General features: G+C 40.4%; 1 protein-coding gene across 19 annotated transcripts in view; it reads left to right on the top strand.

Moving 5' to 3' along the window:
• The window catches only part of SYTL2 (synaptotagmin like 2), an 85,030-nt gene that overhangs the window by 29,888 nt on the left and 39,599 nt on the right, over positions 1-15,543 (top strand). For all 19 annotated transcript variants that reach the window (XM_007060598.4, XM_043528424.1, XM_043528475.1 and 16 more), the window contains exons 3-4: positions 11,726-11,874; positions 14,066-14,201. In XM_007060598.4, the coding sequence (XP_007060660.2) occupies positions 11,726-11,874; positions 14,066-14,201 (285 nt within the window). The remainder of the gene's footprint in view (positions 1-11,725; positions 11,875-14,065; positions 14,202-15,543) is intronic.

Genomic DNA, 15,543 nt, shown 5'->3' with positions numbered 1-15,543 from the left:
TTACAGAATACATTCCTAACAATCTGTTCTTAAACGTCCAGTTCTTAAAGGTGCCTGAAAGGGAAACTTAAACAATATTAACTACATAATGTTGCCTGTCGCCTCAGAAATGAATGTTGCTTTTGCATGTAGTGAATTAGGGTGGACATGCTTGTTTGTCCGTGCTTTAGATACATCAGCACTAATCCAATCCTGTGGTGGTTTTGCATGATGTATGCCTCTGGGGGGAAGGATATGAGGGGGATTTGGAATGAAAACCAAATCACAAGGGATTGAATGTGTTCAGGGTGGGTTTTGTCCTGGCGCCCAGCCATGGAAGAAGCATCTAGGGAAAGCAGCAATTACCGGAACAGCAGATCCACCACACTGCTGTTTCTAGTGGTCTGAATGTACCATATGAGTCCTGATGCATTTGCAGCATTTCGCTTTTGCCCTGTTCAAGATAGTATGCTTTCATGAGCGTGGCTATAGATGATGTATCCGATAATATCAGTTGGCATATTTCATTGCAGGTATGGTTTATATCCTCAATAGAAAACACTTTCTCAGAGGCCAGGGTGGGGAAACAGGAAGTTTATGCCTCGAGTTGTCTACCCAGGTCATGAACCTTGACAAACTTAAATTCCTCTTTTTGTAAATAACTGCCTGGTCTTGGTCTTCAACTAAGTCTGGCTTCATGGCTGTGTAAACTTCACAGACGTTCCTGAAGAGTTGAGATGAAGAATGTCATGTAAACATTACACCTTGACAAAGTGCTGAGGGGTGTTTGTGGGTATATAACGGCAGTCTTACACTAATAACTTCTTATACTTCACGTGATCTTTGTGCTGCTAGAGAGAAAATCTTAGGGTTGAAAGAGCTACGATAGCAATCTAATCTATCCACATTCTGCATATTACGTGATTGATGATGTCACAAACTGCTTCTCAGAGCTGTTAACTCCCTTTAAAAGGAAATAGCTGTAAAATTACACTGGATCCTGCCTGCACAGTTGATCTCTGCTAGCAGCTCCCACTGTTGCTGGCCTGGAGCTGTGAAGATGCCCAGGGAAAATAATAAGGTGGTGACTAGCAGGCTGACCCATGCTTTCCTCATCATTCCTTCCCACCTCCCATGTGTTCAGTGCACGTGGACTACCTGCCTATACTCCTGAACCTCTGGGTAACATTCCCCCAGCCAGCACTGTGCCACAGTACCACTAGAGCCCCACCTGCAGCTCTTCCTCAGCTGGCTGGAAACACACCAAAGAGTTGAGAGTGGAGTAGGTGCTTTCAGCCCCTCTCCCCCATGCCCTTTCTGAAGCAAGGTATGTGTGGGGCAGGAAGACGGGGTGGTTGTCTCCCCTGCAGAGCCAAAAGGGAGGGTGGAGGTCTTTCTCCCACATGGGGTCTGAGCTTTGGGAGGTAGAAAGTTTTCACCTTGTCTGTGTGTGTGTGCGAGATGTTCCCCCTCCCCCCATCACCCCATTTGGGGCTGGGGCACAGGCACATTTATGCCACCATGGTTGGGAGCGAGCCAGGAGCATGGAGTTGCGAGCTGAGTGAGAGCTCCTAATGGAGAACTGTCCAAAGACTCGACACTACTTCCCTAAATATACTATTACAGGAGGGAGGGGAAGAAGGAAGCTAAGAAAATTAACCCTCCCCCCATAAGAAACAAAATTGGGAGTGAAATTTGAAATCTGTCTCTGCTGTTCCCTGTTCTGGCTAGGGATAGGGAAAGCGATCTTCACAGGGCCAGTGTAGTTGCCACACAGTGTGAGCTGCCATGTCTGACAGTAAAGGGGGTTAAGGACAGAGCTCTGGATTGGCTGCTGCATGACCCCTAACTGCTCCTTACTATTTTGTGGTTCAGCATAAATACAGCATAGGGATCGTTCAGTAGATTGTAACATACAAAAATATGCTGATGTCCTAAGTTCTAGACTGTGATTTGATGAGGTCATCTGTGGTAGAGTGACTGACCGCTGGCACCATGGTGTCTGGAGCAGCAAAATGTGACTGCTTTCACGTTGGGATACACTGTGTGGCTATGTGCCCGTCCTCCCCAGCAGAAGCCCTTGGAATCGCAGGAGATGTTGGCTTTTGCTCTCATTTGTTTACTACTTCTGTAAATTGAGAGGGAGGCTAATGATATGGAAATTCTGATGTGACAGGAGCTCGGTCTGCAACCACCACCCATTGCACAGTGTGCCAGGGCCAAGTCCATTAATATTTATCTTGGTGTGGTACAATCCTAAGGACTCTTATATCATAAGGACCAAAAACAAACAAAGAACTAACAAACCCAACCCCAACTGTGGGCCTGATTCTGTCAAGTACCTCGCAATCTCAACTCTCCCATAACTTTCAGTGCAGGTTAATCATGCTCAGAACCTTGTAGGATTGGGTTTTTTATCCCAGACTTCCCGTGACTGACTTTTCATTCCATTGCTCCAACAGGTTAGATTCTTTGTACTGAAATCTCAGGGTTGCGGGGGTGGGGGGCGGGAGAGCGTATGTGGAGTGCTGACTAGCAGGGTGGATTTGATTTAAATCAAATTGTTTTAAATCACTAGTGAGGAAGACTCGATTTAATCATGGATTTCTACATAAAAGTGCATTCTTCACAACTCAGAGATAGATGTAGGTTTCATTTTTAGAAGGTAAACACCAAACATTTTTTAAGTGATTTATTTTGAAAACTTTTCAGATTTAGTTTTACAGCTGTATCAGAAAATATGAATGATTGTTTGGTTATTTCATTTACTAAAGGTAATTGAAGCAGATATTTATGAAGTCATTGGGAGGTGAACTATCTCCAGTTCAACAGGTTAATCATTAATATTTGGAGGATTTTCTTGTCATGGTGTATTAGGAGGAGAACATCACCAGACAGACATTTACATTGTTTTATTTAACTAAAACAATAATGTTATGTAGTCTGGATTTTTTTTTCTTCAACAGCAAACATCTAATATTTTAACAAAACAATCATAAGAATTTTTTAATTCAGTTAAACATTCAAGTTTTTTAAAATCAGGTTTGTTTTTGTTAAAATTGTTTAACTAAAATAGTTTAAATGAAATATTTTTTTTAAAAACCAAAAATTAAATTGACTGTGTCAGCCAGGTCAACATGAGAAACCTTAAAATATTGGCTTCTGCAGGTAACTCAGTCGTCTTCACCTTCATTTTCCTGTTCATAATCTGGAAAAGAAAAGCAAGCTTTCCTGCTTTTTTCAGGTCCTAAACGATTTCTCAATTTGGAATGAATTAGTCCAAAGGAAAAAAAAATTATTTCTACACCGGCAGAAGAAACTACTGCTATTAAAAGTGAGATTATCACTTCAACGGTCTCCGAATCCAAGTGCTTAAGTGACTTCCCCCAGTTCACTGGTGTGACTTTCTTTAAAACATAATCAGCAAACATATATTTCTTGAATGGTTCACCCTTAGCTCTGAAGTTTATTATAGTTGGCATTATGGAGGGATGATTGCTGGGTGTCCACGTCATAGCCAACTCCTCTTCTTCAGCAGTTATGGTTTGACCTTGGTGCCAAGTATTGAGAATATTTGCAAGAAAATGAGCTGGAGATACTGCTTGTCTCCATTTGTTTTTTTTAGTGCTTGTAATTTAACTCTGTCATCGCATATTTCTCTTTTTAAGATCTCACTCAGGTCCATCCAAATTTCAACAGCGTCAGCAATAAAACTGCTATTTCCCTGCATTTTGTTCAAGGCTACAGAAATAGGCTTCAGGTATTCGGCATGTGTTCAACATTTCTCTTAAGCCCAATGTTGAGAACTTTGGCTCTGACAGTGCCATCTATTTTTTTCACGGTTTTGTTCACAAACTCTCATCAGATTAGGCCAGTTCTTGATCTAGTGCTCAAAACCGTCCAATACTGAGTTCCATAGCACGTCTTACGGGAGAGTTAGCTTGGTTCTTCCCACGTTTTTCAGAGCAGCTGCTGCAAAGTGGTTGTTACGGAAGTATTTTGCAATTTCAACAACATTAGCCTTTATTTCTGGAACGCTGAAGTCTTTGGCTAGGAGGTGCATCGTATGAGCAATGCAACTGTATGCTATTAGCTTGGGACTCTCTTCACTTTCTTCTAAATAATTTCTTATCTTGAATCCATTTGTAGCATTGTCTGTGACCAAGCTGCGTACTGGACATTTGAATTTTTTTTTTTCACAGTTTGTTATAGCTTTTACTGCTGCTTCTTGTAAGTATTCTGCTATGTGCATTTTCCTGATGTATCAATTGTTTCTGTATGGAAGACATTCCCTTCTTCTGTTGTCACACAAGCACATACCACAGGATCATTGTGGACATTGCTCCACCCATCAAGACTCAGGTTAACAATTTTACCCCCTAGACCTTTTGCACATTGCTCAATTTCTCTTTCATACACTTTATCCAGCAATTTGCCTGCGACATCTGCTCTGTTGGGTGGACTGTGTCCTGGTCTTAATAACTGAACCATGTTAATGAAGTGTGGGTTCTCAATAATACGGAAAGGAGAGTTTGTTGCATAAACAAACGGGGCAATTTTTTCATCAATTACCTCTTTTTGTAATCTGCTGGTTCTTATCACAAACTTATCTATGGTTGTCTCTGGATGATGGAGTTTTTTTTTTTTTTTGCTACAGGTGATATACTGTGGCTATGTGACATACATGATGTGACTGACACACAATAATTGGCAGATAACTCTGAAACTATAGAAAATGATGGTGATCTTGAAGGTGGATAGTCTTCAGAATCCTGTATGTTGAGGATGGATTCTCCTAAACAAAAGTCAATGCAGTTATTTAATTATTATTACTATACTGCGTATTTAGTATTACTCATTGCCTTCACCGACACTCAGTACTACTTTAAAGGTGAAATTGTAAAAGGAAGGTCTGCCTATTTCAGCTGTTTATTTTTTTATCACAACTGCATCTAAAATGATAGTACCATAGAGTAACAACTATATTTTTTGCTCAAACATGAGAATTCAAGAATAGTCAAGAAGGAAGACAGGCAATCCTTAAGAAAAGCGTGAAATAAAAAAATGTCTGAACATGCAGGATCTTCAGGTTGGTACATGTTCCTTTCATCATCTTCAACACCGGTTCCTCCTGAGAAGGAACACTTCTCATGATGTTGTTTCATTCGGGCAACCAGGCCTTGCATTTCTTTGTGGAACTGTTTGCATTTTGCATGCATGCCTGTCTTACCCACAGGTAGAGGAACTTCATTAAAATATTCCCAAACTGGGTTTCTTTTATGGCCTGCTGCCATTATAGGTTTTCCCTTCTAGTGAGAGAATGGTATGGTAGATCTCAAATCAATGAAGGCTACACTCAGAAAGACCTCAAGACTTCTGGAATATGCTGCTCAAACAGTTTCACTTTTGTTTCTACTGCCTGTCCCTCCCTACTCACATTTATCTCTAGACTTCTTCTCCTTGTCCAGATCTATTCCGCCCCTAACAATCTTCAATTCATTGAACGTTTTGAAACTTTGCACTCTTAGAGAGAGGTAAGGGATTGACAGAGGGACAATAGTGTTGAGGTCTGTTGTTTCTCACGTCTATTTTATTTATTTAAAAACATTTTTGCTGTTAACAAGCATGTATCTCTGGATGCACAAATCCACAGTTTGAGGACTGCAAAACTAAGCATCTCTGATGGTATCTTCTAGACTGAGCACTGAGTCCCATTGGGTAGATAGAAAGATTAACCTACAGAATCCCCTGGAGCCCCATAAGATTGGGTCCCTAATCCATGAACTATTGGAACTCATTTACAAAACTTTTCTTAAACATTACATGAATATATTGTCTCATACTATAGAATTAGGATTTATAATCTCTATTCCGTGAGGAGATATCTTTGAGCTATAATGTATCTTAATTAAAACTATCTTTAGATTGCTTTTTTCCTCAAAAACATTTTATCAAAAAAATCTGATTTAAATTAAAAAAATCGGATTTTTTTTTAAATCATTGATTTTTATCCACCCTGCTGCCTAGTGAAAGACTGAACTGCACTTTGTGTACTGCACTAAGTTAACAGCCAGTTGTACATTGTAATGTGCTAGAAATTAATGTGCACATGCAACTTCCATCCTAATAGATCCCTAAGCTTTTGACAAATGAAATACATACAGTACAATTGAAATGCAGTCACATTTGGGATATGGATGGCAGTGTTTAAGGGATACATTGCATGCTGCACAGCGGGCAGAGATAGCTTTGAATGACAAATCACAATGTTCACAGGTAGCCACAAACTGGGTGTGTCTCATTTTGTGGGTGCCCAACTTGAGATCCTGGCACTGAGCACACACCGCAGCAACTGAGGTCCATGGGGTCTGTGATTTGAACATATGAAGTAGTCCTATATAATGCTATTTATTCTCTAAAAAACAAAACAAAACAAAAAAAAAAAAACCCCACAAAAATGGTTCTAGGTGTCTCAGATTGAGCACCCAAAATTAGTGGATACTTAATCTCTCAGCCTTCATTCCCCATCTGTAAAATGGGGATAATACCACTCCCCTCATATTACAGGGCACCCTTGTTTCTCTATCTATGCTTTAGAAACATCAGCTGTAATCCTGGGGTGGTTTTGCATGATGCATGCCTCTGTGGGGGGAAGGAAAAGTAGGGATTTGGAATGAAAACCTTATTACAAGGGATTGGAGTGTTCAGGGTGGGGTTTGCCCAGGAACACAGCCATTGAAAGAGCATCTGTGAAAATAAATTCATTTGTTTGTGAAGCACTCAGATACCATAGTGATGAGTGCCGTAGAAAAGCCTATGAGGAAATTAATAATTCTGTCTTCAGGATTTAAATAGTGCGCAGTAAATGAGGCCTAGGGCCATACATTGAACAATGAGGCTAAAATGAAATACAGTAGAACCTCAGAATTATGAACACCTTGGGAATGGAGGTTGTTGGTGACTCTGAAATGTTTGTAACTCTGAACAAAATATTATGGTTGTTTTGTTTAAAAAGTTTACAACTGAACCTTGACTTAACACAGTTTTAAACTTTACTATGCAGTAGAAAAATGCTTATTTTAACTATCTTAATTTAAATGAAACAAGCACAGAAACAGTTTCTTTACCTTGTCAAAATCACAGGGCTATCTCATTTGCACCAGCCAAATGGAAACTGAGTCTCAAGGACTCTGTTTGCAGAGAGGTTACATACAATCCCTGATCTGGAGCCTTGAGTACTGATCATAAAACCTTTGGGCTTAGCTACAAATGCAGTCCCAAAGAAGTAGCTGTTTATACAGGTTATATAAACTTATGCAGACTGAAGAGGAATGTTCATGCACAGCTTAATGTTTAAACAGTTATTCATGTGCTTTGCAAATGTTCGTAGCTGTCTTCTGCCTTAAAGGTTTATTGCTGAAGGTACAAAAATATTCTTAATAGGTATAACTATCTTCACGTTGTTGGCTGACATGTCATTTGATCCCCTGCCTCTGACATCCTCATCTTCTGTTCTTGAATTATTTTGGTCCCACAGACTAGGGTAACATTTTTGCAAGTGCCTATGTGTTTTAGACTCATAATTCCCATTTTCACAAGTGATTTCACCCTGGCACGTAAATCCCATTGATTTACACTCCCATGTGCCTAAATCACTTGACAATGGGACTTGAGTGCTTTTGAAAATTTCACCCTGTGTCTCTGTTTGGTACTGCTGTTGCAGGAGAGAGATTCTGACAGGTATTTCTAGAAAAAGTGGTTGCTATTTAAAAAGCCAGCATTTACCAGCAGTTACCACACGCTTTCTTCCTGTGCCTAGAACAGAACACATTAGTGACACATGTTCACTTTTTAATGGTGAACCCTTTTTGGGTCAAACAGCTGTTTATATATAAATATTTATTGTTGCAAGAGCTCCCAAAATGTGCTAAGCATGATACAAACTGATAGAAAGCAACAGCCCCTGTCTGAAGTTTAAGGCAGGTGAGGGTAGAGGGGATAAAGAATACAAGCCAGGTGATCAGTGTGGTGGTTGTCACATATCTTGTTAGTTCTGTGATTGTTTTTAATACTGTGAGGGCAGTAGTGGGGTGAAGGGGATGAGTTAAGACAGAGACTGAGGGGTTTGGAAGTGAATGGTGCTATATAAGTACAAAGGCCTGTTACTGCTCACTTTGTTCTCATGTGCAGGATCATCTGTAATAGTGAACCATGCAGTAGTGCCTAACACCTCAGTCCACAAAAAAACAGGACCAGAATATTGTGGAGAATTCCTTGAAACTGGGGTTTGCTATATGGTTGAGTGTTCTGCCTCAATGTCCTGTCTCTCTGTGAAATTGTGATTTTCAGGATAAACGCTTAAAAGGAAAGCAGTTTTTAGATGGATACTAGCATTTGTCAGCCTCATCACTTTTCATCACTCCAACCAGCTGCAGGAGTGCCCAGAGAAGTTTGTGCCATGAGCTGTCAAATGTCTAGTTAAATCCATAAAAATATGGACCACTTTCCCATTATTCTCCAGCACTTTCTCACTTAACACATGCAGATGGAATATTTGCTCCACTATACCTCTTTTGGGTCTAAAACTGGCTTATTCTTCAGCCAGAAAGTTCTCTCTCGTGGACACAATTCTCTTCAAGACGATGCACTGCAGTATTTCTCTAGGGTCTTGTGACCAGGGTCACAAGGGGGAGCTTCACTGAGATTGCTCGATCAGGGCAAACTGCAAAGAATGGGGCAACTATCGCCAAAACTGTAGTTATTCTAATAATTAGATTCACCAAGCCAGCAACAAAACAGCTTCTACAATACTTTGCTGTTTACCCAGAACCCAAAAAAAACAGCTCCCTTAAAGCAATCCAGCCTTGGGCTTCCACCCAGATCATCCAAGACAAATAGAGTGAGGATGATTTAAAATCGTATTCACCATGTATCAAGTTCTACCCATCCCAAGGGATCAGGCACATTACCCACCAGGTCAATGAATATTTCAGATCGTACCCAAGTACACTCTGATAGCCAATTCTTATGAACGAAACTAAGACTTCTTAAAAGAAAAGAGAGAGTATTGTGGTTAAAAGGTCATTATACCTACAGATCTGAATAAAGTTTCCCAGGTCAGTTTCATAGTAGAAATGGTGAGCTGCTGAATTGAAAAAAGTCCTTTCCAGAATCAGTTCATCAAGTTATAGTCCAAACAGGCAGTCCATGTCAAATATCAGGGTAATCCAAACTAGATCTGGATACCTCAGTCTTGAGGCTTAACCTTCCCCTGATGAAGCTTAAACAGATTGTCACAAGAGAAGGTGCAAATAGTGGTGGAAGGTGAGAATTTAGATCTAAAGATATAACATGAAAAGACAGACAATGGTGTCATCTAGGTCCGTTGAAAAAGCGAAGATATTCCTACCCAAATCTGAGGAGACACTGGAGTGTGTTGAGCACTTCAAATACCTGGGTTGTATGACTCCAAGGGATGCAAAGCATCACTTAGAGACCTGACAAGGGTTAAACACAACGGGCTAGTTATTTACTTATTTGTTTAGCTTTGAAGGTATTTGCAGCCAGTTGCTATTTGTGAATTTATGTATGTAGTTTGCATACTTTGATTAAATTGGTAATGGAATATTATTAATTAAAGGGGCCCGCCTACGTTCTTTCACAGGGGGCCTCAAAATGTCTTGCTGTGGCTTGGCTGGTGGGAAGCTCCAGATGCAACACCAATCTGGTTCCTGGTCTCTCTGTTTTTGCTTGAAAATTTTATCATGATCACACACATTTGTGAAGAGTTGAATTAGCCTATTCTGTGTTGACCATGGCTGCAATGCCATTGTAGACTCCTATTACAATTAATGAGGGGAAGGTAACTAGTCAGAGAATACAAAGATGGGGCACTGTATAAATGAAAAGGTCAAGCACCTAACCTATACTATTGTGTATATACACTCCTCACTGCACCCACTACTGAAAGGCCATCATCTCTCTAGCAGTGGGCAGCAGCCAGGTGAACTGACACTTAGCACAGTGCTCAGAAGTGAAAGAGAAGAAATGTCTTGGCCAGGGCACTGAGGCCATCTCTCTTCATGAGAAGAGTGACATGAAAACTCTTAAGTAGGTATAAAACAGATGAGGGTAAGGCCTTGTCCACAAGACTTTTAACCTATAAATTCTGGTTCTTTATCTTGGAAAGTTTAAGGACTGCGTTGACCCTGCTGGGGTTCAAACACACCATTTAAAGGAACCTGGCTATCACCAGTCTGATAGTTAGACAACAAAAACATCCCACTCCAACTACCATGCCCAGATGCCAGAAATTCAGACACCATTGACTTTCAAATTAAATAAGCCTTTGAGTTCACAAAGTAACCTAGTGGCATGATTGAAGCTCAAGAGAATAGTAAGGCACCATGATCACATGTCATGCATGTTTTGGGAAAGGATCACAGAACATGATCAAAGTTTATGCTTGAGAGCACTTTTGGAGAGTAGCAAACACGTAAACCATGATCTCTGAAATTTAGTTAACTGGACTGTTTAGAGAAGGCTTCAGGTGAATTTGAGGACCGTTTATATGTTGTGTAGGCTGTTTGCTAAAATGAAAGTGCTTAAGTATCTTCATGAACCAAATTTCTTCAACAGAGAATGAAAGGCGGGATTTTTCATGTTTACTTAGGGGAGCTGAATGCCCAATTCTCATTAATTGTATTCCCACAGTGAGTTCCCTTCTAAGATTTTATTCATGCTTTTCTTTGATTTGTTGTGCAAAATTGCCCCTGTGAAAGTACATGTCCAATGTGAAAATCAGGCCCCTGTCTGTACATAGTGTCTATTCAGCTTGGGGACAAAAATGATCTAGTTCTTAAGAATGTGTAAGGGATAGTAGTACTTGTAAGACTGCTATGAAAAGTATTCAGATGAGTTCAAACTGAAATGTGCACTCTCCAATAAAGAAGCGTGATGCGCTATGCAGCATGTAAAGTTGAATTGCTTGCTTTCAAGACTTATCCAAAACTCTTTTCTGAACAGACTATTGAAGGGTTTAAAGTGATGCATTTACACTGTGAGCTGCTTGGGCAGGGACCTCTCTTCTTAGTTTCTGTGTATGCTTTTTGGCACTATATAAATAAATAATTAATTGTTTAAATCAACCAAGTACTCCAATATAAAATGGGGTTAAATCTAGGCAAATTGTTTTATTTTTATTAATTTCACGTTTAAACTTGTTGAAATCTAGCTACATTTTGAAACACTTCAATGTTGAAACAAAACATTTTGACTCCTTTTTGGGTTTTTTTTTCTCCCTCTGGCTGAAACAGTTTGCTGAATTTGACCCAAATTTATGAATAGCTTTGGTCGAATAAACTATTTGTCCAGAAAATTTGCCCAGCTCTACCCAGGGCCCAGCTCACTTCAGTGGGAGTTCTGCTTGACGAAAGACTGAGTAAGGATTTCATGAGTGGATCTATGACGACTGCATTTTTAAAGCAGACGTTCTGCCTAATCTAGTAGGAGTAGGAAGAAGGATGAAGCAGCAGGAAAACTGACTGTTAGCTTTTTAATACCACTGCTGTATATTTTCCCCATCTGTTATATAGCCTTCAGTACTGAAGAGAGCCAGTGGCCCCTTTTTCCTTCCTTCCTTCCCTTTTTGGTCATTCTTATCTGACCTAGTATTTCCTATCCATAGCTACTGTGCCTGACATTATTTTATTCACACAAATAAGCGCAATCTTTTCCCCTTTTGCAGGCATTTACCAGAAAAAATTAAGAATGACAATCAGCTAAAGAATATGAGCGGGCAGTGGTTTTATGAAGCAAAGTCAAAGAGGCACAGAGATAAAATACACGGAGCAGATATCATTAGAGCATCGATAAGAAGGAAACCCACAACAATAGGTAAGTTTACTTCAGGGATCCTGGTATAGTGACGATCCGCTTAGTTAGCGCACCGAAGATATTTTGCATCTTTGAAGGTGCTGTACAAAAATAATGCAATCTTCTCCTGAGCAAGAATTGGGGTAGAAGAGGTATGTTTGCTGTTTATTGTGTGAAGTACATTCTTCTTTCAATACATCCTGTTAATACTAACTAGAAATGTGGATGGGAAGGATTGTCTTATGCTTACAGAATTGGACCCTTTCACTGGGGTTCTGTTCCTAGCTCTGCTGATGGCTCCTTGTGTGACCCTGAGCATATCACAAGGGCTCAAACGACCCCTGATTTGGGATGCCCCAGCTTTTGGGTGTTCAACTTGCGACCCCTGAAGTCTGGTGCTTTTTTTTGTGGTAGGTAATCAGAGGTGCTTCAACTGGAATTCAGTATCTGATTGCTCATCTATTCATGGGGATAACATCCCTGTGGCAAAAGGAAGTACTGTGCTATTAATTAAGGTGTTAGTAAGGTGGCTTATGGTCATCTGATCATGCAATGTAAGTCTCAAAAATCATTATTCATTATTAATGTAGGTATAAGGATATATTCTTTTCTCTAAACTTAATATCTTTTCTCATGTAGTTTTTATGATGAAAGCAGCTCTGATCATTGGAAGTTTATTTCTTTAATTAATTGAGTTTAGTTCTTTCTGGTTTTGAGAGAACCTGTAAAAATAAGGTACTTTTGTTGTCAGTGTTTGATGAAACTTGTGACCCTTATTGTTAGCATGGACCCTATTTATGATTAGTCTGTGTGCTACGTAAAGTCATTTGCTTTGCTAGAAAATTTACTCATGTCAGTTCCATGGATAGACTTAAAGTAGCAAATTGTAAGGTTTGCATAACTAAAACTCATCCCTGTCTCTGAACTGAGATTATCCTGCCTTAATTCTTATTAAACTGATTTGCCTGTCCTTAGTGCAAGTGTAGAATCAAATATGGAGATCATGTTTGGTTAGCGGTAGCCTGATCACTTTGAAAAGTACTCTTGTCTGTCTGTGTGAACAAGAGAAGGCCTAAAACAAGGAGAAATACAGGGGGCCAGAAACGGGCAAGAAGAAACCTCTTTGCATTCTTTCTCATTTAGAACTGATAGTCCATAACATTTCAGATTGTGTGTTTAAGCTCTAGGTAAAGAGTTTCTCTATGTCTAACATAAAGTTCTGTGTCGGCCACCATGCATCTTGAAGGAGCAATCATTTATTCTCAAGCATGCAATTACTTGAATCGGCAAGGTTACGTATTAGGACATTCAAAACTGGCTTAAATCTGACTTATAAACTACAAGGAATTGTTTAGCTCCAATGACTCATAAAGTGATTAAACAATTTCCCCCACAGCAATGCTCTGTGAAAATGTACACTTGAATGTGGCACTTCTATTTCTGCACACTGAGAATTAATCTTGTTTTCAGGAGTACTGCAGAAGTACAGAAGGCAACAGAAGGCCATATAAAAATGTTCCTAAAACTTCATGGAATGCTTTGTGACTTCAGCAAAGTAGGATTTCTCCTCCCCCCCCCCCCCCCCAAAAGAAAAAAAAGCCCAACCAAACTCAATTGTATGATCACCGTTCAAGTTTTCACATACTAGTTTGTATTTCTTCTACTGCAGTGGTTCTCTGTAGGTTCCATCCAGGGACAACCTCCTTCCTGCCCCTCCCAAATACACCAATTAGCTGGGGTTCCAGGACCCCCCTCCAATTTAGCAATATAGGAAGGGGGCAAAGTGGTCCTACCACCTTGACTCATGTTCATTGAGAACCCATGTTTTACAGAACCCTCCTTTTCATTTGACCACCAAATATTGTGCGGTTAAGACTCCTCATTGTACTGACATTACATTCAATGAGCATTTAGCTGCTGTAAGAAATACAAGAACACCGCTACTAATTCATTGGTTGCAGGATATTTTACCAATTAGAATTGCTTTAACATTTAGGACTCTTGGTAAGTGGATATTACAATTGGGGATGTTAAAATGAGAACCCCACACACTTATTTACTCTAGATGTCTCAATGTACCCTTACCTGTAATCCTAGTACAATGTGTTTGTGAAATAATTTTAAAACCTATTGGAACTACTTGCCTGTATTTACCTGCAGTGGAAACCTGCATGAACATGAGAGATAACTTTGGTCTTGTTCCCTATTTTAGCTGAGCAGAGTCAGAACAAATCAGACAAAACAAAGAACAGTTGGGTGAACAATGTCAATAAGGAAGTTTCTGTCCCAGCAGAGCTATCTGGTATCAGGGAAGAGAGAGAAGAAGGGGATGTGAAATCCAATCAAAGGTAAGAAAGTGTTCTCTGAGATGGAGTCAGTAACTTGACTTTTTGTGTATTAATTAGGGCCGCGTATAATTTGTGACTCATGTGTTTCCTTTTTCAGCATTTCACATAAATATTTCTGGCATTTAATGTAAGGGGACTTTCAAGCGCTGAAAACATCACATTGTCATCAAATTGCAGTGGTCTGCCAACACTTACTCAGACTGGCCTGGAAATTCACATCTGCAGTAGCTTGACATGTCATGGTTTGTGCATTCAGATGTTCCTGGAAGCACCATGACTGCCATCTTTAGCAACTTTCACTCTGAGGAGACAAGCCAGGGGTTTATAAAACACAGTCTCACACGTGTTCACATAAACACACACCATAGGACAGGTGGAGACTGGAAGCTGCCTTGGATGTATGCAGTCTGGGTTGATTTCCAGAAGTGACTCAGGGATCTTCCATTCTCCAGTTAGGATAATGGGCCAAACTGAGGTGCCAAGGTCCTGGCAGCCACAAATAGCAGGGTAAGAGCCACTGGATTTTTCCATTGAGTGTAACAGATAGTAGGAGGTGGCTTAATTGAGAGCAGTTTCCTGTTACTTTGGTGCTGCTAGCATGACTGTGAGCAGATTTGGGACTAGATCAGGAGTATAGAATACTCAATCTGATGCCAGCACCCTGAGACTTCTGGACCAATGGTGAAGCAATTCCCAGGATAGAGTTTTTTCCATTGAGAACATCCTGTCCAAGACATTCACAAAATTAGACAGGTTGAGAATCCCCGATAATTTCAACTGTCGTGGTAAAGCCTGGAGAGAGGTGGGCTCGGAGGTGCCCAGGACCTGACCTATAGAGGTATAGAGGACTTGTCAGTTTTTTTGGTTTTTGTTGTTGTTGTTTTTTTTTTTTTTTTTGTTTTTGTTTTTTTTTTAAATCATCTCTACCTATTCCATTGATAGCTGGAAATGAATTGGAATGATCATTAGAGTGAAAGTGAAATATACTCTCTTTGTGAGACACCCACAGAATGCAGTAATCTAGTTCAGAGGTGACAGGAACATGGAAAGCTGTAGCACAGAGGTCCCCAAATGGTGGGGCGTCCCCCAAGGGGGGTGCAGAGGAATGTTCAGGGCGTATTTGACTGGGGCCTGGGCCAGCCCCCGGGGGGGCAGAGAGGAGTGCCATCCAGCTCCACTCCTGCCCCCACCACCAGCTGTGGGCTTGGCTCCCTTACCCCGTCTGTGGCTCTGCTCCCAGTTCCAGGGGGTGGGAGGGCAGACGGGGTAAGTGGGGATGTGAGGTAAAAAGTTTGGGGACCTTTGCTATAGAGGTCTCCATTTGAAAAGAAAGGTGACAATC

This window comes from Chelonia mydas, chromosome 1, assembly GCF_015237465.2.
Source record: "Chelonia mydas isolate rCheMyd1 chromosome 1, rCheMyd1.pri.v2, whole genome shotgun sequence".
Classification (NCBI taxonomy): domain Eukaryota; kingdom Metazoa; phylum Chordata; order Testudines; family Cheloniidae; genus Chelonia; species Chelonia mydas.
The sequence above is the reverse complement of the archived record's forward strand: the minus strand, read 5'-3'. Positions and strand labels throughout refer to the sequence as shown.